At 50.9% G+C, this 21,726-nt stretch overlaps 1 protein-coding gene across 2 annotated transcripts in view; it reads right to left on the reverse strand.

The window, feature by feature from the left end:
• The window catches only part of PTGIS (prostaglandin I2 synthase), a 49,975-nt gene extending 32,637 nt beyond the window's left edge, over positions 1 to 17,338 (reverse strand). The window contains exons 1-4 of one of the 2 annotated variants that reach the window (XM_058287215.2): positions 17,241 to 17,338; positions 5,399 to 5,522; positions 3,669 to 3,847; positions 1,175 to 1,318 (exon numbers count right to left, since the gene is read on the reverse strand). In XM_058287215.2, the coding sequence (XP_058143198.1) occupies positions 1,175 to 1,318; positions 3,669 to 3,847; positions 5,399 to 5,428 (353 nt within the window). In that variant the 5' untranslated portion in view covers positions 5,429 to 5,522; positions 17,241 to 17,338. Of the gene's footprint in view, positions 1 to 1,174; positions 1,319 to 3,668; positions 3,848 to 5,398; positions 5,523 to 15,811; positions 15,987 to 17,240 lie in introns of those variants that run through there. The other variant, XM_058287216.2, reaches the window with a different exon arrangement.
• Positions 17,339 to 21,726: the final 4,388 nt, after the last annotated feature.

The following is a 21,726-nucleotide window of genomic DNA, read 5'->3' on the forward strand; positions in this document are numbered from 1 at the left end:
CAGGAGCCAGGCAGACATCTGGGGAAACAGCCTTTCCAAGGGGGCGCGTGCCTGGCCAGTTCATGGCAATGAGGGGGCAGGTAGGAGGGGAGGAGAGAGAGCAGGCAGAACCAGGATGGGAAGTGACTCGCAGTGAGACAGGGTGGACACATAACAGGTGGGAGGTTCAAGCAGCGGCACCTCGTGGTCTGGGGCCATGGGAACCTGCACCTCCATAGCCCTGTCCCTGTCACACAATGCACTGTGCCTATGCCCATTTCCTTCCTTTAATGGGGGCTGCAGACGGTGATGACTAAGACAAGGAGTCATTACTCAGGAAGGAGCAGGAAGGGCAGAAAAGATTGCCAAACACGGAAGCAGGAGAGCCAGTCCCAGCCTCAGGCTGCAAAGACACAGGAATGGATTTACAGGTATTGATTTGCAGGTACCAATTTACAGGTATCAATTTGCACCTGCCTCCCCTGTGCTGTGCCTGCTGTTACCATGGAGCCTAAACAGACCCAGCAGCTACCACCTTGCCCTAGCCTCCCCCAACCCCACTCCTTCCTTGCTGATTTCTCTGCCTGCCCAAGGACACAGAGTGGCAGAAGACAGGAGACGTGGGAGGTGCCTTGCTGGGTGGCTTTAGCTGCCCATCTCTGGACCTCGGTCTCCCCATCTGTACAACAACAGGGCGGACCCAACCAACCTTATCCAGATCAATTACAGCCCTTGATGGTGGCTGCACCACTCGAGTGACATGTGAAAACTGTGAGTTATGTACATGTAGAAGAGGCCCCAACCATGGGGCTCTGGGCAAATGGCTGAGGCTCTCCAGCTTAAAAGTTCTGGGTTGGTCTCCCAGACATTTTGTTTTTCTGGTCTGTCAAATCCCAAAGTCGGGAAGCCACAGGACAAGCTAGTCTCTTGAGTCTTACACTGCTACATCTTCCCTGGATGACCAGCGGGACCCACCCCCTTTTGGGGCCTGGGTCTCCATCCCAGCACACAGGCTGGGTGAGGGGAAACACTTGGGGTCCCAGATACACAATAGCTTTCTTTCAGTCTTTGCTTTGAGCATCCCAAATGACGGCCCCATCCACAAAGTCCTCAAGGTTCCTGGCCACCGCGAAAGGCTGACGCTGGCCCAGAGTGCTGGGCTCCACCCAGAAAAGTGGGGGCCGCGTGGGCTCACCTGAGCAGGAAGCTGTAGGAGAAATCAAGGAGACCCATCTCGTGCCAGCCACCGCCTGCTTCTGTGGCGTCGCCTAGCAGGATAGTGCGGAGGTTGGTATACATCGCTTCCGTGAGTGCCTGGAGGTCTCTGTGGAGGAGAGTCCTGGGGCAAGGAACAAAGGTGTAAGAATTCCCCCCAAAGGGAGACAGACACACAGGCGTCTCCCTCCCCAAACCTCAGGGTCCCAGGGCTCAAGCTCCTGGTTCTACTGGCCTTTGGAAGACTGGATTATAGAGGATGATGTGATTGCGATCATCAACAACAATAGTTACTGTTTACCAGGCTAAGCACAATCATTTCATTTCAACCTCTGACAACTGTAGGAAGAGTGGTTACTATCATATTTATTTTACAGATGGAGAAACTCAGGGACAGAGAGGAGAGGGACTTGCCCAAGGTCACACAGCCAGTAAGTGGGTATGGCTGAGATTGAACTCCAGAGTCCGTGCTCTTAGCCATGATGGCACACAAAGCTTGTATAAAGAATCCACAGCGTTCTGGAAGAGAAAGAGCTAAGGAACCAACTTTTTCTCCTGGAGATTCAAAGTTAGAGAGACCCATTTGGATAGCTCAGGTGTCCTCTGACCAAGGACTGCTAATAGTATGTGATCCCAAGTAACTCAAAGGAAAAGGGAATCTGGGCTGGTCACCGGGTCTCATCATGAGTGCCTTAGTCAGAGGAGAGACCCAGTTCTGGGAGATCATGTGGCTGAAGCTGGAAGTCCCTCTGAATTGGACCTCACTGGTGCAGAGTCAACATCCACAGCCATGACTGAGCACATGGTTAGAAGCCACGAAAGGTGAGATCCTGTATCTAAGTGTAAGGCCCCTCTGCTTCCTGTGCAGGGGTCCAGCTTAGAAAGGGCATCACGCAGCAAGTGACCAGGAAATGTCCCTGGGACATGCAGAGCCTATGGTCAACGGTGACACCTAGTGGCAACAAGAACAACGCAAGTATAGCAATCAAGCGCTCCACTTCTGACTTCACTTGCTGTTTGGAAGCAGGATGAATCCCCACTGACTAGGGTGCTTGGATAATTCATGTGGGCAAAGCCTCCAGAGGGGTCCATGAACTCCCTTATAATAAAGGTTTTTGGGTGTCCAAGTTGGGACATTGTTGAAAAAAATAAGAAACATGACCCACATGAGACAGCATGGCCTCCTGCTCATTTTAAGTGTTCAACAAAAGAAATCCAGCAGAGTGACTGCCCCTGACCCAGCAGATCCCCTCACCCCAGGCCAAGCACTAGTCTTTATTGGAAACAGTGACCCTCAGCAGATCTGGCAGCCATACCCAGAAGACACCAAGCCAACTTGGGATAAACTCTCAGACCTTGGAACAGACACTAGAAGAAAGTGGGATCCTTCCACAGTAGGTGGAGGTAGGATGCAGTGAAGTGGGCCCCCCTGGGCCCCCCTGGGTACCCCTACAATGGTGGGACCTAGGACACTTGGGCTCAGAAATGCTCCAACAGCTGTCCCACATGGCCAGGGTCAGAACTGGGTATCACCTCCCAGCAATGTTCATCTCATAATCTTGGCCTTTCCTCTGCTTTAGCAACCCTGCAAACACAGGCTTCTAGATGTTTTCCCTGACTCCACGAGGTTATTCATCCTGAAGACAGATTACCAAAAACTACCAGACTGAACTTTTTAGGGGAGGACACAAGTCTTATTTGCCTCATCAGTATTGAGTTCCATTGTGGCTCTGCCACTTCCTGGTGGGGGGCCTTGGGCAAGTCACTTCACTTCTCTGAACCTGTTTCCTCACCTATGAAATAAGAATAAAAATGCCTACTTCTTGAGGCTGATGTACAGAAACAAAAGCATATAAAAAACACCTGGCACAGAGTAGGTATCTTCAAGTAGTGGCTGGCATCATTCTGCATGCCCTGTATCTGGAACAGTGGCTGGTGTATAGTATGTCCACATCCTAGCTATGTGGCCTAGGTGAGTCACTTGTCTTCACTGAATCCCACTGTCCTTATCTATAAATGGTGCTATAAGTTACCCTCCAGGATTGTTGTGAAGAATAATGAGCCACTGGATGATGCCTAGCACAGAATATGGACTCGAAAATACTAATATCCCATCCAGCCCCCTTCACCTTATAGACAAGGAAAAAGAGGCTCAGGAAAGGGAGATACCTTGTCCAAGATCACAAAGCAAGGAAGTGATGGAACTAGGATTTGTACCTAGGTCTGGCTGACCCAAACCCTAGTCTCCTGCTAAAATCAGGGCTGCCTCCTAAAAGAAATAGGGATGGGAAGTAAAGAGTTCTTCTCCAGCCCAATTGTTTGCAGCTGTTCTGTTTTGTCTGTTTTCTCAACAAAATGTCTTCACTGTACACCTGCCCTGGAGCCAAACACAACCCACACAGGACTTGGGCTATACAGATAGAAGTAGGTCTCCACCCCTGGCCCGCCAACAGGTACCATCTTCAGCCGCTTACGGTTTCATCCTGGCCTTTTCATCACTAGGGTTGTAATGCGGAAGTTGCACATCGAAAATCCTCTCCATGAGGAAGACGGCATAGGTGTGGAAGTCCAGCTTGGTGCGAGACTCCCATACCACTGCATCATAGGAGTGTGGGTCCAGGAGGACAGTGACATATCTGCCTCCCACCAGCACCTGGGAGAGGTTGGCAGGGATAGAGTGAAGAGGATTACTATGCTTAAAAGCAGTGCCCAGTCTTGACGGTAAGTCAAGAGCTTACCAAGTACCAATCACTGCTCCCATGAGGAACTTAGCATTCTTTCACCCACCCCTCACAACATCCCTATGAGGTAGTGACCAGCATTCAATAATTTATAGCGGAAAAAGTGATGCTTAGAGAAAAGATGAAATCTACCCAAGATCCCACAGCTGAGAGGTGGCAGAGCTAGCATTTGAATTCAGAGATTTCTTTAACCAAAGACTGCTCTTGTGACCACTTCCCTCTTGAGCACCCTCCATGGTTAACTTGGTTATTATCATATCTTTCTCTAGCAGCCATGAGAGAATCTGCCTAAAGGAGGAAGCAGATGATGATGTTTGTTTCATGGGTGGGTGGGTGGATGGATGGATGGATGGTATTAGGTAAATACCAGTAGATAGATTGTGATATAGAAGGGTGGGTAGATAAAGGTATGGATGAATGAATGGATGCTGTTGGGTAGATGCTAATGGAATGGATTGCTAGATGGGTGGATAAATAGATGGATGGATTCATAGACGGATGGATGGATGGAAATTGTTGAGTAAATGCTAGTGAATGGAGATACATGATTAAATGGATGGAAAGATCAGTGTATGAATGTTGGATGGAAAGATGGAAGGATTGGTGGCTGAAAGCTGGTTGGAAACTGAATGTATGGATAAACATTGGGTATTTGGATGTAGTATGATGAGTGGAGATTGGGTAAACAGACTGAATGATGGATGTTGGATAGGTAAATGGATGGAAGTTGGAAAGATGGATGGACAAATATCAATTGCTTAGATGAATGAACGGATTGAGAAATAAATAGATTATATATTGAGTGGACAGATGAGTGGGTAGACAGTGGATATTGCATGGCTGGATAGCTGAATGTTGGGTGGATAGTGCAGCTGGATGGATAGATGGGTAGATAAAAGGAGAAAATGAATATATGGAAAGAAGCTGGATTGATGCTGGGCACATGAATGGAAGAATGCTGGGCAAATTTTGGGTAGATGGAGGGATGGATGCTGGATGAATAGATAGAAAAACAGATGTTAGATAAGTATATGGAAAATGGATAGATGAATGGATGCAGAGGGGTTTGATGGAAATGGAATATATGAATGAATGTTGGGTGGATGTTGAGTACATGGATTGAATGATGCTGGGTAGAGTCTAGATAGATAAATGGAAGGATAGATGTAAAATGGATGAATGTACATTGGATAGATGGAAGTTGGATGAATGGATGGAGGTTAATTTGGTGGGTATATAAGTATTGGAAAGATATTGAATGACTGCATGGTTCAACGTTGGGGAGATGTCAGAAGGATTGAAGGGATGGATGTTAGATAAGTGTTGGATAGAAAGTTGGCTATGTGGATGTATGTTGGGTGGGTGGATGAGCAAATGGATGGATGTTGAAGAAAGCACTGTCAAGGACCAGGGATGACAGGCCCAGCTGCTCATCCACTTCTCTCCCAAGATGTAAAACTTACAGTAAAAATGTCACCATGTTTCTCCTTCATCCTGGTGAGGAAGCTAGCAGCATCTTTTCCAAATTCCAAGGCATGGCCGAGCCAAGGGATGATGCCCAGGTCCAGGGGGGGCTCACCAGGCCGCCTGCAGAAGCCATAGCACTTATCACCATTTGACAAAAAGGGGAAGGAGATAAAGTATGTAGGGCACGGGGTGTGATTTTAAATGGAGTGGTAAGTGCAGGCTTCGCTGAGCAGACATTTGAGCAAAGACCTGAAGATGGGAGGGAGTAAGCCATATGGATATCTGGGAGAAGAGCCTTCCAGGCAGAGGGAATAGCAAGTTGTACAAAGGCCCTGTGGTTGGATCATGCCGGGTATGTTCAGAGAACAGTGAGAAGGCTGGGTTGGAGAGAGCAAGTAGTGGAAGTTGTGGCCAGAGAGGTAACAGGGGCAGATCATGCAGGGCCTTGTAGTCAGTGGTGAGGACTTTAGATTTTTCTTTGAGTGAGATGGGATCCATAGAAGAGTTTTGAGCAGAGGAGGGGCATGATTTTTTTTTCATTTTTAAAATTATTATCTTTTTTTTAAAAAAAGATACAGAGATCACACATAATGTTATTTTAAAAATATAAGAGGTTCCCATATACCCCACTCCCCACCTCATCCCTACTCCTCCCACATCAACACCTCTTTCACCAGTGTGGCACATTCATTGCATTTGATGAATACATTCTAGAGCACTGCTGCACACAGCATGGATTATAGTTTACATTGTAGTTTACCCTCTCTCCCAGTCCATTCAGTGGATTATGGCAGAATATATAAGGTCCTGCATCTGTCCCTGCAATATCATTCAGGACAACTCCAAGTTCTGAAAATGCCCCCATATTATACCTCTTCCTCCCTCTCCCTGCCTTCAGCAACCCCTGTGACCACTGTCTCCACATCAAAGATACAGTTTCTTCCATTGCTAGGGTCACAATAATTCTATAGTAAAATACCAGTAAGTCCACTCCAACCCATATTTTATTCCTCCATCCTGAGGACCCTGGGATGGCGATGTCCACTCCACCTCTAAATCGAGAGGGGGTTTAGATCCCACATGGCTGATGGATGGGATTCTCCTGTTGCAGCTGTAGACTCTCTCGGTTCCCTGGTGTGGTGATTGAGGGACATGATTTGGCTTAGGTTTTTACAGGGTGCTTTCGGCTGCTTTGTAGAGAATGGACTGTAGGAGGATGAGAGCAGAGGCTGGGGAAGGGGGGCAGTTAATGTCTGGGATGTGGTAAAGGGTCCCCTCGAGGTTGGCGTCTCTCTGCGGATGTGAGAGCCTTCCAGCACTCTGTGTGAGGGCCAGGGTCTGAGTCATCTCATGCTTCAGGTCCTGGCATAGAAAGGATGAGACTGGCAAGCATGCCTGTGTGGCAAAAGATAGTGGGTGCATTGGTTTCACTGCTGGGGTGCTAGCCCCTGACTGCCCCCAGCAGATCAGTATCTGAGGTACTTCAGGTAGCAAGAGGCTGGGCCCATGGCCTATGGGGAGGCCCCAGGGTATGTGCTAGCTTAGTCCATGGCATGGGAAGGTTGTGCGGGTGTAACGATCAAGTCCAGAGTTATCTGTGAGAGCAGAGGGACTCCTCTGAGAATATAACAATATTTACAGCTGTCCACTGTGGGAGGCAGAATTCTAGGATGAGCCAAAATGACACTCACCCTTATATGATCCCCTCCCATGGAGGGGGCTATAGATGGCACAGCTGACTTTAATAAAGAATATTATCCTCAATGGGCCTGACCTAATCAGGTGGGGTGGGGCTTAAAAGGGACAATGAATTTTAAAAAAGAAAAAGGACAGCACTCTTCCTGGCAGGAGATTCAAAGCTTGAGAGCGATTCAACGCAAGGGAGAGTCTGTTGCTGGCTTTGAAGATGGAGGGGACCACACGGCGAGGAATGGAGGTAGCCTCTAAGAGACAAGAGCAGGCCCCAGCTGACAGCAAGCCAGGAAACGGGACCTTGGTCCTGTACCTGCAAGGGAGTGAGTTCAGCCAGATTCATCCCCACAGGCTCAGAGAAGAAGGCATCCTGGCCAGGATGGGTTCCAGCCCCGAAAGGCTTTGAACAGAAAACCCAGCCGTGCCGCGCTCTACTTCTGACCTACCGAAGCACGAGCTAGGAAATGGGTGTCATTTCAAGCTGCCGTTCGTGGCCATTTGCTCTGCAGCACTGGACAACTCGTCTCATCCTCACCACCACCTTTGAGGGAGGGACTGTTCACTAATGAGAGCTGTGGTCATGGAAATAAAATGGGCACCACGAAAGCAGGGGCTGGTGGGCACAGTGGACTGCTCGGAGGTCTTGAAACCCAGGTTAGGGTCTCGGAGCCTCGGGAACACAGAAAGCACCAGATACTGGACTGCAGAATGAACGAACGAATATGTGAGGGAACTAGCCCATCTCTTCTCACCACGGAGGCCTTCATTCATTCACCAGCTATACCTACGAGCCAAGGAGTGCTATGGGTGCTGGCAACACAAATCCCTGCCCTCGTGCAGCTCATGAACAAATGGGGGAAGACAGACAAAAGAGAGAGCAGAAAATGTTTTCAGAGAGTGTGGTGAAGAAAATAAAGGAGCTACCACTAAACAATTAAAAGACAACCCAATTTAAAGGGGGCAAAAGATTCAGACAGACATTTCTCTGAAGAAAATATACAAGTGGCCAATAAGCACATGCAAGGATGCTCAACATCATCGCTCATTAGGGAAATGCAAATCAAAACGACACCGAGACACCACTTCACACCCACGGCCTGGCTATCCTAGGATGGCTATAATCTAAACACTCAACAAGTCGTGGAAAAGATGCGGAGACCGGAGCTCTGACACGCTGGTGGGGAAGTAAAATGGCGCGGCTGCGCTGGAAACCAGTCTGGCAGTTCTTCCAAGGGGTAAATATAGAGTTACCACGTGATCTAGCAATATACCCAAAATAATTGAAAACGTATTCATACAAAAATTTGTACATGAATGTTTGTAGCAGCATTCACAAGTCAAAAATGGAAACAACTGATGAGCAGATAAGCATAATGTGATATGTCATATGCCGGAATGCCAGTCAGCCAGAAAATGGAATGAAGCCCTGCTAATGCCAAGCCACGAATGAATCACAGAAAGCGAAAGAAGCCAGACGCAGAAGACCAAAGACTGTGGTTCCATTTATATGACTTGTCCACAGTAGGTAAATTCAGAGACAGAAAGGCTAGTGGTTGCGGGGGGCTGAGCTGGGGTGGGGGTGGCTGCTGGGAGTGATGCTGACAGGGACAGCGTTCCTCTCCCAGCCCCCCGCTGCCTCTGAGCCCACCCTTCACCTCCAGACCAGCTCCTCTAGTCAAAACAGAGACTTGCAAAGCAGAGCTCTGAGATTCTAAGGAAGTACCAGGGTGGTCCTTGGCCCTCATCTCTTCCTAAGCGGCTGGGTGAAGGCATCTTTTCTGGAAGGTTTTCCATCCATAGGAAATGGGTCCCACTGGCAGAGAATGGGGTGAGCACCAGCCCTCTGTAAGTCCAGGGTGAAGCCCAACACTGGAGCAGCGAATTCTGGGCCAGGGGCATAGGGCATGGTGGTTATGAGCCCAGACCTTAGCACCACTTCCCTGGCTTCAAATCCCAGCCATGCTTGTTGCTGGCTGTGCAACTTGGGCCAGGGACTTAGCGTCTCTGTGCCTCAGTTTCTGCATCTATAAAATGGGAATGACAACAGTCCTGGTCACATGGGGCTGTGATGAGGTTGAACGCAGTTGTAGAACCACAGTGCGTGGCACCGAGCAAACGGAGAGCAGCCAGGGTGAGTGTGGAAGCAGGACCATTTACTGAGCACCAGCTACATGCCTGGCATTTTCTAAGTGGTCCTTTGCTCGGTGATAGTGGCTAACACTGCGTGTGCCTGTGTGAGGCACTGCACCAAGCACCTTGCTCCAGTAACTTGGTGAATCCTCCCCCCAACCCTAGGAGGAAAGAACTGTTACCAGCAGGCCCATTTGGCAGAGGAAGACACTGAGGTTCAGAGAGGTACAGTTGCTTGCAAAATGGCAGGGCACGGAGCAGGAGAGTTTCTACCTCAGGCCCATCTGGCTGCCCTGCCCCCAAGGAACCCCAAATGGGCATTTTCACCCTCGCTTTGTGGATGAGGAAACGGGGTCACAGGAGGATCTCCGCGATGTGCCCAGGGCCCGAGGTTGTCCCCTGAGATGTCTTGTGAGGAGGACGGCTTCCTTTTCCCTCCCTTCGTCCCAGCTGCTGCCCCGCTTCCCCACGAGCCAGGTGTTATTTCTGGCAGCTCTCCCCTCTTTCCCCAGAAGAGCCCCCAAGGAGGGGCAGACAAAGGCAGGAAGCCGCCGCAGGCGCCTGACCCCTGACGTGGCCGCGGGGCCCCGACTCCAGCTCCGACGCAGCCACATTCCATGGAGACTCAGTCGCAGGCCCACGGGGGCGATGGGGGCTCTCTTTCGGGGCCTGCGGTCTCTGGCCTCACCCACTGCCACTTTCACTGTTTTGAGGCACTGCCAGGCACTGGGAGGCAGAGACACAGGACTGGCCCTCCCACTCCCGGCTCCTGCTCACACAGCTGGCCGCCACCTGCCTATCGGGGCAGATGCCAAGACACTTTTTCGGATGCTTCCCTGGAACTTGAACCTCCATCACGTGCCCCCCCACCCCGCCCCAAACTTGCCTGTTCTTGGCTCACACACCTCACCACCTGCCCTGCCCCTCTCTCCCTGTCAACCCTTTGTGTTCCAGGGAAGGGAGTCACGTCCCTCAAAGCATTGCACTGTCACTAAACAGGAGGTCCACGAGCACAGGGACCTGTTACTCACCCCAGCACTTTGAACAGGGCCAGAGTGGGTGCTGAATAAATATTTGTTAGATGGATGAATCATGTACACAGTCATTGCTCAAAGCATAGCACTTGCCTCCCGGGGTGGCTAAGAGGGCTAAGGGAGCTGACGCGGGTTAAGTGGCCAGCACGTAGTCCACTTTCTGGATCGCCTGAGCAGAGGCTGGCATCGCTTGGCTGTGCAGTGCTGATGGCCTGTCCAGCCTTTCTGTGCAGGACTTTCCCCTCAGTGCAGGACCTCAGGCTCAGCAAGGATTTAACGGGGAGTGAAGGGGCCTGATTTCTGCTCAGTTGGGTTAGAGCAGCCTGAGTTTCTGTTTAACCTGCTTAACCCATCCTTCCCCCAGGGCTCACCTACAGACTGACCTAGGGGGCTCCCCAACTTTCTTCCGTATCCCCACACCCCTCTGCCTCCCACTGTGTAGAAAAAGCATGTGACTGCCTTGCTCTAGTTTTTGTTTTCCTCTTTGTGAAATTGACACCAATTTCTCAACATAAGAAAAAATAGCAGAGCCAAAACTGATCGATGTTGGGAGGCAACAGGGAGTGATGGACAGTGTGGCAAGGTCTAAAGAGAACTCTACTATTGAGTGTCAGATAAGTTCTGCTAGATCTCCCAATTTTTCATAAGAAGCTGGAAATCTGGATTTTTGTATGTGGAATCCCCCAACTTTCTCCTCTTGCATCATCTGCAACTGCATTGGACTGAATTCAGGCATGAATCACCAATTTGTGACCTCTGGTTACAGCAGAATTAGAATAAAGCAGATTTATATGTGTTTAAAAATTGTGTCCTGCAGGGCCTTTACGGGGACCCAGAACTGACTTTGAAGTCACCTGATGCCACCATGGCTTCCGCCCACCCCCCAAAAGGGACCTCCTACCCAGAAAGTCTTTCACAAAGCCCCTGGCAGCAGCCTCACAAGCCCAAAGACCAAGGGGTGTGCATTCCGCCTGGCTAAGGGGTGGGGTCCTGAAATGCCAGCTTGTGAGCCACCTCAGAATACAGATGGGGAAACTGAGCCCTGAAAACAAAAGGATGCTTCTCATACCCACATGACAGATACCCACCAAGCCTTGGTGTCTCACAGTTACTGGGCTTAAAACTTCCTGCCACAATGGCAGAGATTTGAATATGGATTGGGGACTAGATGATATTAAGAATTATTTATCATTTCTTCAGGCAGGATCGCGGAATTGCGGTTTTATGGACATTCTGAAATATTTAGTGTTGAAACAGCATGACATCTGTACTTTTTAAAAATGCTAACTGGAAAGCGGATGTGGCTCAACTGATAGAACATCCGCCTACCATATGGAGGTCCAGGGTTCAAACCTCTGGCCTCCTTGACCCATGTGGAGCTGGCCCACGTGCAGTGCTGATGCATGCAAGGAGTGCCGTGCCACGCAGGGGTGTCCCCCATGTAGGGGAGCCCCGCGCGCAAGGAGTGCGCCCTGTAAGGAGAGTCACCCAGCATGAAAAGAACACAGCCTGCCCAGGAGCAGCGCTGCACACACAGAAAGTTGTTGCAGCAAGATGACGCAACAAAAAGAGACACCGATTCCGGGTGCCGCTGACACAGAAGAACACACAGCAAATGGACACAAAGAGCAGACAACAGGGGTGAGGGGGGGGAGAAATAAATAAAAATAAATCTTTAAAAAATAAAAAATAAAATGTTAACTTTCAGATCAAGGGAATGTGTGCATGGGTTCTTTCTATTTTTTCTATATAGTTGAAATTTTTCATAATTAAAAAATTTAAAGTTAAAGGGAAAAAAACAATGATCAACAATGTCAGAGATAAAGCCAGCTGGTGACTAACTGAAAAAAGCATGGATTTTGGAAGTGGCTAGATGTGGAACGTAATTTCTACGTGACCTTGGGGAATTCATTTAAACTTGCCAAAGCTCAGCTATAAGATGGGGGTGATGGAATTATCCTGAGATTGGTTTCAGGAGAAAGGAGCAAGACAAGGTAGTAGAACCCCTTGCTCAGTTGAACCCCAGTTTTGGGTAAACCGACTACAGAGCAGCAGGGTCAGGTACGCATTTTTCTGTATGTCATTCCCCTGGTCAGAGCCACAGCTCTTCCTGTCTTATGGTCACGTGGCTCTAAGACCTTTGAGTGTTCAGCCCACCGAAACAATGTGTGGAAAGAGAGACTTCATCTTGCCTGGAATTTAAAAAAATTTTTTAAGTAAGTTTTTAGATTTAAAAAAAAAAATTTCTGGGGAAACGGACTTTGGCCCAGTGGTTAGGGCGTCCGTCTACCATATGGGAGGTCCGCGGTTCAAACCCCGGGCCTCCTTGACCCGTATGGAGCTGGCCACGCGCAGTGCTGATGCGCGCAAGGAGTGCCGTGCCACGCAAGGGTGTCCCCCGCGTGGGGGAGCCCCCACGCGCAAGGAGTGCGCCCGTGAGGAAAGCCGCCCAGCGTGAAAAGAAAGTGCAGCCTGCCCAGGAATGGCGCTGCCCACACTTCCCGTGCCGCTGACGACAACAGAAGCGGACAAAGAAACAAAAGCAGACAAAGAAACAAGACGCAGCAAACAGACACCAAGAACAGACAACCAGGGGAGGGGGGGATTAAATAAATAAATCTTTAAGAAAAAAAAAAAAATTTCTCTCCCCTTCTCCCCCGCCTCCCCCTGGTTGTCTGTTCTCTGTGTCTATTTTGCTGCGTGTTCTTCTTTGTCCGCTTCTGTTGTTGTCAGCGGCATGGGAATCAGTGTTTCTTTTTGTTGCGTCATCTTGTGTCAGCTCTCCGTGTGTGTGGCGCCATTCCTGGGCAGGCTGCACTTTTTTCGCGCTGGGCGGCTCTCCTTACAGGGCACACTCCTTGTGCGTGGGGCTCCCCTACGCGGGGGACACCCCTGCGTGGCACGGCACTCTGCGCGCATCAGCACTGCGCATGGACCAACTCCACACCGGTCAAGGAGGCCCGGGGTTTGAACCGCGGACCTCCCATGCGGTAGACGGACGCCCTAACCACTGGGCCAAGTCCACTTCCCTGGAATTAAAAATTATTGCAGCCCGGATTTTACCCCAGGCAAACCCTGGGAGAGTTGGTTGGCCTCTCCGGGCCTCAGTTTTATTCTCTGTAAATTGGGTATAACCAAAGTGCTCCCTTGCTGAGTGGAGAGGAGAAAATGAGAGTGGGGATCTGGGATTCTCTGTAAATTGGGGTCCCTGTGGGGTCTCCCCAGGGTCCACACCACTGCCCCCATCTTCTTATAACCTCCAGCCCCAACATTCTCCCCAACTCCCCCTTGTTGACACTCTCAAGCAGCCCACAGCTTTAAAAATTTTTTTACATCAAAGACTTGCCCCCGAAGATAAATTAGGTCTCATAAGTGGTATTTGGCAAGAATTAGCTAACAATGCTAAAAGTGCATTCCTTCTAATCCAGCAATTTCACTTTTACTCACCATAATCATCGTGTCCATTTTTAAGACTGGGAAACTGAGGCAGAAAGGGGTCACTTGGCTTGTTCCTACCCCCACAGGGTAAGAATTTCCATGGAGCAGGGGTGCTGAGCACCCAGGCACCTCCCAGAATCCATGAGCTTTACAGCTGCTCCCACCTACCCCAGAGAAAAACACAGGCCAGAAGGCCCCTGCAGAAGATCACAGCACATTTGTCTGAAACAGTGAAAACATCAGAAAACAGCCTCAGAGTCTACCATCGATAGGGACATGGGTAAAAAGAAAGAAAAAAAAACCAAGGCCCTGCACCTTACACAGCTCATGAACTACTTGGGAAATTTAAAGGAATGAATAAGATTTCCATATAGCAACACCGATGCATAGGTCAAAATTAAAATCTGAAGGGAAAAAGGTAAAACACTTCTTTACAGAGTAGCCCAAAAAGCTTACAATTTAGGAAATGCAATTCATTTCTTCATAGGGAAATTTATTCACCACTTTGTTTGTGGGCTGTTCTTTGTGGGGTTCGCTTCCAGGCAAATAATTAAACACAACATTTTTAATTTCACCTGAAAACGTATCTGGGGGAAAAAAAATGTATCTGGAGGTCAAAGAAAAATATATTGAACTTATTGTTTGAAATTCAACTAATATATTGTTTAAAAATAAAAAAGGTCCTTATGCATCTGGAACTTTCAGACACTGATTTAAGCACTCACATGCATGCACACACATGCACACAATGCACACACATGCACACAATGCCTGTATTACCCAGTCTCACATCTATGCGTGTAAGAGTAATTTTTTAAATGTCTGGGGAGATTGAGGAGATATGACACAAAAGGCCAGGGGGCACCCTCGGTTGGGTCCCGGAACTGAAAGAAGACATTAATGGAAAACCTGGTGAAGACTAAACAAAGTCTGGAGTTTAGTTAATAGTAACCCAGCAGTGTTGGTTTGACTTGTGAGAAATGTAGCTTGATAACGTAACATGTTAACAACTGGGGAAACACTGGGCCAGCCATACTAGAACTCTTCCTGTTCTCTTTGCAACTTTTTTGTACATCTAAAACTATTCTTTTTAAAAAAAAAAAAAGTTTATTTTTTTAAAAATCTGGAAGGTTCCTCCCCAAACTGATCAACAGGAAAGGCAGAGAGGATAGGGAAAGAGGTGGCTACTAGGTTTAAGTCTTATCTATCACGGGATTACTTTTTTTTTTTTTAAGTCAAATGTATTCCTTTCTTCCTTGTGCAATTGAAAATTAATTTTAAAATATTTAATAAAAAGCAAAGATCGCCTGCCTCTCCCTGACGGAAGGTGTCTGAGTGTTACTTTTTCTCCTCCATCATAAATTCTCAACGGGAAAGGAAACCCTTGGGAAGCAGGAGGCTGAGCTTTCTGAGCCCTCTAGCGCAGGCCCCATCCTGCGGGGGCTGAGGGACCTCAGGGGAGGCGAGAGGCCCCTTTGTGGGCCTCAGTTTCTCCCCTGGCAGAAGGAAATACTGAGTCTACCGCTTGCCACCCATCCAGGCGGGGGGGATCCCAGGAAGTAAAGGCATGGGCCAGTGCCTGCCCCTTCCCCAGCCTCCACTCTCCCACCCGTGTAATGGGCCTGAGGGGCGAGGAGCAACGCAGGGTCCCCTGCTGGGAGCCAGGCAGGGCTCGACCCCGCTGGGTGCTGGATGCACGTGGAGGCTGGAGAGCGGGAAGGAGTTTCTTCCCCCCGGGGCCACACGGAGCCTGTCCGCGCACCCACTCCCCACCCACACACTCTCCGTCCTCCCTCAAAACCCCTTCCCGGGCCCTGGGGTCGCGCCGCGGGCCAGGCCGGGCGTATTCGGCTCCTGGGGACCCAGCCCCTGCTCCCGCGCCCTCCCCGGAGCCTCCCTTCTCTGCAGAGGCGGCTCGGCCTGGGTCCCCCGCCTGGGTGAAGGGGCACTGCGACCCCCGGCCCCGGGGGTCTCGCCCTCGGGGCGCGCGGAGGGAACGTGCTCCCTGTCTGCCCGGGGGGGGGGGGGGGGGGCGGGTCTCCAGGCCCGACCCCCCGCTGGCTCCGCGACCCCTCGGCCGCGGCGGGGGTCCCGGGGGGCCGCGCGGGCACTCACCGCGTGCGCCGGCGGGTCAGCAGCAGCAGCAGCAGCAGCGCGGCCAGGAGGCCGAGGAGCAGGGCCCAGGCCATGGCCGGCGCGGCGGGAGCGGAGCGGAGGGGCAGCGGCAGCGGGAGCGGGAGCCGGAGCGGGAGCCGGAGCGGGAGCAGGGGCCGCCGCCGCGCCGCCGCCAGGTGACTCACTCCGCCCCTCGGCGCCCCTCGACGCCGCCCGCGGCCGGGTGCGGGGCGGGCCGGCGGCTCCCTCCCGGGCCCGCGGGGGTCGGGCGCGGCGCCCCGCAGCCTCCCCGCCCCCGCGTCTCTGGTCAAGTTCGCCCCTGCCGTCAGGGCCGGGAAGCGGGTGCGTGGACCGCGAGGCCCGGGGGGGGGGGGGGGGGGAGGACGGGGGGGGGGCGCTGAGGGGGACTGAGGCGACCGGAGGGGTCATTTAGGGAAAATGGGAAATGTGGAGGCAGGGAGGGAGGATGTGGGGAGAAGAAAGAGGATGTGGGGGGCGGCGAGGTGAGGGGGGAAGAGGTGGGGAGGGGACTTGGAGTATACGGGGCGGGGGGAGAGAGTAGAGGGCTGCGGGGGGGGGGGGGGCGTGGGAGAGTGACGTGGTGGGGGACGGGGGTGTGGGAGAATGTAAAGAGAACCCCGGGCTTTTCCAGGCCAGCAGCCCTAACTGGACCCCACCACCCCAGCGCCCCAGTCATCTCACCCCCACCCCAGACGCAGTCGAGCCACCTGAGCCTTCTCCTCTGCTGGGCTGGGTGGGACGGGGCCACACGGTACCCTGGAGTGCCTACAGGGGTTCCAGGAGCGGGTTCGGGGTTCACCGCCAAGCTCTGCCACTCCCTGGATGTATAAACTTGGCCACTTAACCTCTCAATTCCAGTTCGCAAATGGATATAAAGAGTGCCTTCCTCACAGGGTCCTTGTTAGGAATCAACCAGGCATGGAGAACTGCCTAGCACATAGTAGGGGCTCAAGAAATATTAGCTCTTGTATTTACTCTCATGCTCTGTGGCAGTAGGAGGTGTGTTTAGGAGTGAAGCCCCGGCTGGAACGGGCAGTCCTGGGTGTCCTCCATTCGCCAGGTGGGGTGCTTAGGGCCCCTCACTTGATCTTCTGAAAAGCGGGGTTCCTGATAGCTCCCGTCTTCAGGATTCCAATGAGGATGAAACGAGGTCTTTGGGCCCAGAAAGCGTGCCAGGTGCAGAGCTTTAGTTTTGTCTTTATGATTGCTGTAACGATAACCCCAGAGATTCAGGGTCTGAAGGACCATCTGGTTCCGAGGCCCTCAGTGTACAGATGAGGGGACGAAAGCCCAGAGGGCGCTGGGCAGTTTGCCAGCCTCTCACTCGCTGGGGCCGCCCATCTCCTAAGTCCCCACGTCCTCACCTGTAAGGGGAGATGGAATGAGGGGAAAGCACCCAGCCCCGTACCTGGCACATGGTGGGGGCTCCGGATGTGGTGGCCATTGTCACGATTGCCCCTCCTCCGTGCCCTGCCCTCTTGCCGTCCCTTCAGCCTGGCACACTCTTCCCTCAGAGACCAGCATAGCTCTCTAGCTTCTTCGCATCCCTGGGCATCTGCTCAACCGCCACCTCCCCCAAGAAGCCTTCCCTGACCACCTCACCAAAAGCTGTCAACCCGCTGCTCTCTACTGCCGTAGTCTGTTTCATTTTTCTCTCTTGACCATACTTAGCACTCCTGCTATCATATTAAAGGTTGATTTGTTTGCCTGTTTAATGTTGGCTGTCAAGGCAGCCAGATGACCCTCGAGTGGCCTCGGTAGATTCAGAACAGCAAGAGGCAAAAGGAGTTTTCCGAACCCCTTGTTTATTTATCCAGTTATCCTCTGACAGAGCCAACAGTCCCAAAAAGGCGGCAGAAAGGGCTTGGAGGGTTTTCTCCAAATTTGGGGAGCTGCACGGGACAGTGTCTCACAGTGGGGTTTGCAGCCCAGCTCCACCGACGCTGAGCTCTGAGACCTGGGTAACCTTCTCTATTCCAACCCTCGGCGCCTCATCGGTGGAACGGGGGAAAGAGAACCTCCTGGGGCTGCCAGGAGGAGGGATGACCCAATTTAGGCAGCCCACTTACCCCAGCGCCCCGCACACCGTGTCAGAAAGTTAACAGCTGTTCGCGTTATTCCTCTTCTGCCTTTCCCTCTCTGTGTGCTCAGGGCTTGGACTCAGTTTTCATATGCGAAAAATGGGAAGAACAGCCCTCCCTGTGAGGCCTGAATTAAATGTGGTTGAGAGAGGGGAGCGGCTGTGGCTCAAGTGGTTGAGCACCTGCTTCCCACAAGGGAGAGCCTGGGTTCAATCCCCAGTCCCGGTACCTAAAAAAAAAAAAGCAAATAAAAAATAAATAAATAAAAACAATGTGTGTTGGGAGAGTGATATGCTGCAGCACAGGGCCTGGCACACAGTCGGTGCTGAATAAATGTTCACTCTTCTACCTCTGGCTTCTTGGCAGACCAGCATCACTGGAGTCTGAATCTCTCCCAAATAGTCCCTCTTCCTACAGCAGCCCAGAGGCGACATCCTCCCACACAGCAAAGACAGAAGAATGTGCTGGGCCCGGGGCTTCTTCCTTTCTAGCAGAACCTGATTTTCTCAGGAACTGGGCCAACATTTGGGGCAGGCGAAACACCCCCTTCGCAAGAGATGAACCACCATTGGTCAGAACTTGTCAGGGAAATCCCTGTCATTCCTGCCTGGTCGTGTGACTGCCTTCTGGACATCTGTTGGGGGCTTCTGGGGAATTCTTTTCCTCCCTGTTCGCCTCCTTTTCTGCTTTAGGGGCTGTTGGATGATGAGGTGATGGTGGAGGCTGTGAGGAAATGAAATCCAGGAGAACTGCATAACCCCAAACCAGGACTGCCCAGCTCTAGACTTCTTCTTTTATGAGGTAATCGAATGTCTGTGTTGTTTACATCACCATGAGCCAGATTTTCTTTTACTTGCAGCCAAAAACCTTCATAACCAAGACGACCTTCCAGTTATGGCTGAGTGAAGCTAAACATGCATCTGAAGCAACTCTCACAGGACTGGACCATGTGAGCATTCAAAAATGTTGTTGCCTATCTTATTATGTTTACTTTTATTACAGCTCAGGCTTTCCACATTCATCAGGGTGACAGGGCACCCAGCTGTCTGGCTATGGCATCTCACAGGAGAAGTAGCAGAAATTCCAACCCATGAGGCTCTGCTGAGGGCAGGGCTAGTAAGACCTCAAGAGTGAAGGTGAGGGGAGACTGTCCCAGAGGTGACCCCTCAAGCCCATGGCAAAGGGCTCGGAAGCTAAATTTGAATTCCAACATTACCACTCGTTGAGTGACCCTAAGCAAGTCACTCACTATTTGGGCCTCAACTACCTTATTTGTGAAATGGGCATGTTGCTGGTAGTGGGGGAGGTATGGGGACCACTTGAGTAAGGTTTTGTAACCCTGACATCCAAACCTTCATCTGGGAAGTGAAGCCTATACATCAAGTGGGCTCTAAGGAACATTCCTTCTTCCATCCAGATATATCGAGGCTGCTGCCCAGTGGCAAATATCCATACTCTCCCCTGTGTCCAGATGTCCACTGTCCAAGAGAGACAAGACATCTGGGCGACTCTTCGATTCCACCCCAACCCCCGCTCTCTTATCTGGCTCCTGTAGGGTCATGTGGACAATGTCAGGACCTAACCCCATCAATAATTGGGGGATTTTCTGGGAAAGTGCAGTCCCACGGCACACTGCTGCTTTCTTAGGAAGGATTTCCCTTCCAGGAATCAGGTTTGGTTCATGTCTGCATCCTAAAGGTCGCAAACAAATTATGGAAAATTTGGATAAGGAAAAGAAGAAAGTATGTGAGTTGCCTTCTTCAAAGCTGAGAAGCAGGCCCATAGAGGAAGGGCAATTTCAAGTGTTTTTTGTAATTATAGCTTGGAACTTAGTGGCCTAATTGGTAACTTAGGCTGGTCTAAATAAACACTTTCTTGTAATAACCCATTTAATCGCCACAAAGACTATGAAAGTCTTTTTTACTATTGTTATTGCCACTTTACAGATGATGAACCCAAGGCTGAGAGAGGCTCAGGAACTTACACAGGCCGTACAGTCCTTCCTGTGATCAGCGGGGACATGGGAATCTGATGTCCTTTTAGGACAGGCTAATTTACCCCCTTCTTCTGGGAACACCCCCTGGCCCTTCCCAACCCCACACCCTTGCTCAAGCTGTTTACCTGCCTGGAATACCCTCTCTTTCTCTTCCTTTTGGCTGGCCAAGTCCATTAGGGGAAGGGGTGTTAGTCCAGGTCCTCTAAGACAACCAAGATGGGATGAATGTACAAGAGATGGATTGGGGGAAATGCCAGGGAGGAAAGGGAGGAGGGAGCCAAAAGGGTCTGGAGGGGGGGGAGGGGAGAAAGGAAAGATAGAAGAAGGGAGGGAGCGAGCAAGGGAGGGAGGAAGTAAGGTGGGTTGTAGCCTGCAAGGCAGTTCCAAGAAAGTTCAGCAAGGGTAATGGGGCATCCTTGGCCCGTGCCCCCAGGAATGAGCCTGCCTTAGCGTCCCTATGTCTCTCAGTCGTTAGCCAGGAGCAGCCCCTGGCCCCAACCATGAAAATGGAGAGATAGTGTGCTAGTTCGGGGTTGGCAACCTCCTGATAAATTGTATATTTCCATTTGACCTTCTTGGCTTCTGCCATTAGCCATGATTAGAGTATGTGACAAGAAAAGTGAACCTGAACCCAATCTGCATCCTAAAGCAAAGATGCCCCAACTGTCCTGCACAAATGGGAGTGAGAAAAATGTAGATGTGATGTTACAAGTCATAGATCTTTTTTGAGATTTTTGTTATGCAGCAAAAACTGACTAACACATTTCTTATCTTTGGACTTGCTTGAGTCCAAAGATAAGATGCTCCCTATATTTAGATGCTCCCTATGTCAGTTAGACACAGAATAGGGTACTTTCTATTCTTTGAGGCTTTGTTTTCTCAGCTGTTCAAAGGGATAATGCCAGGACCTCCCTCCCATGGTGGTCAGAAAGATTCAAGAAGATTGTGTATATTGAGCATACAGAAGGCATTAATAAAAGGGATGATGTATAATTCCTTCAGCACACACTTCAGGAGCATTTATTTACTAGCACTATGCTAAGTGCCTTTTTTTTTTTTTTAAGGAGGTACCAGAGGTTGAAACCAGGGCTCTGTACATGCGAAGTTTAACCCCTGAGCAATACCCACTCCTGTGCCAGCCTCTTTACGAGAGTTTTAGAGGAGAAGAGAAAGAAGATAAGCTTTCCCATTTGGGGTAGAAAAAGCATGTCTGAACGAGAGGCAGGGAAATGGTGGGAATGATTTCTCTGACATCCCAAGCAGGCTGTTGCTGGCCTGTACGATGGGGCGTAGCTGTATTCTGGAAGACTTGAGAGTCTCCAGTGAGCCAGGATTTCAGCTGCAACAAAGCCATCCTCCAGCATCCATCTTCCAGGAAGATCAGGATTATGTAGGGAATGTGGTCGGCAAAAAGCCCAGAAGCTGAGGACAGCTCCCCAGGTACATACGGGGCTGGCCCGGGGAGCCTTTTCTCCAGCTTTCCCAGGCTAATTCCTCCCAGCTCCCATGCAAGGCAGGGAGATGATGTTGGGGAGTGGTCTTGCCCCTCTCTCGGGGCTCTCTGCCATGGGGGTAGGTGCTAGAAGAGGGGCTGCAGCGAGCCTCTACTCCTGTGCTCTCCCCAAGCCTGGGGTCCAGGCGGCTCCACAGCTCCCAACCAGCTGTCTTGGCACTTTCAAGTCGAAAAAATGATGCAGCCCAACCTCATCTCCTCAACCTTCCTGCCTGCAGCTAGGCTGACACGGAGGACAAGGAGAAACAGACCCAGGTTGATCCATTACAGACAGACCCCAGGTGCTGATCCACCCGGCAGCACC

The sequence above is a fragment of the Dasypus novemcinctus genome, chromosome 24, assembly GCF_030445035.2.
Source record: "Dasypus novemcinctus isolate mDasNov1 chromosome 24, mDasNov1.1.hap2, whole genome shotgun sequence".
Taxonomy (NCBI): domain Eukaryota; kingdom Metazoa; phylum Chordata; class Mammalia; order Cingulata; family Dasypodidae; genus Dasypus; species Dasypus novemcinctus.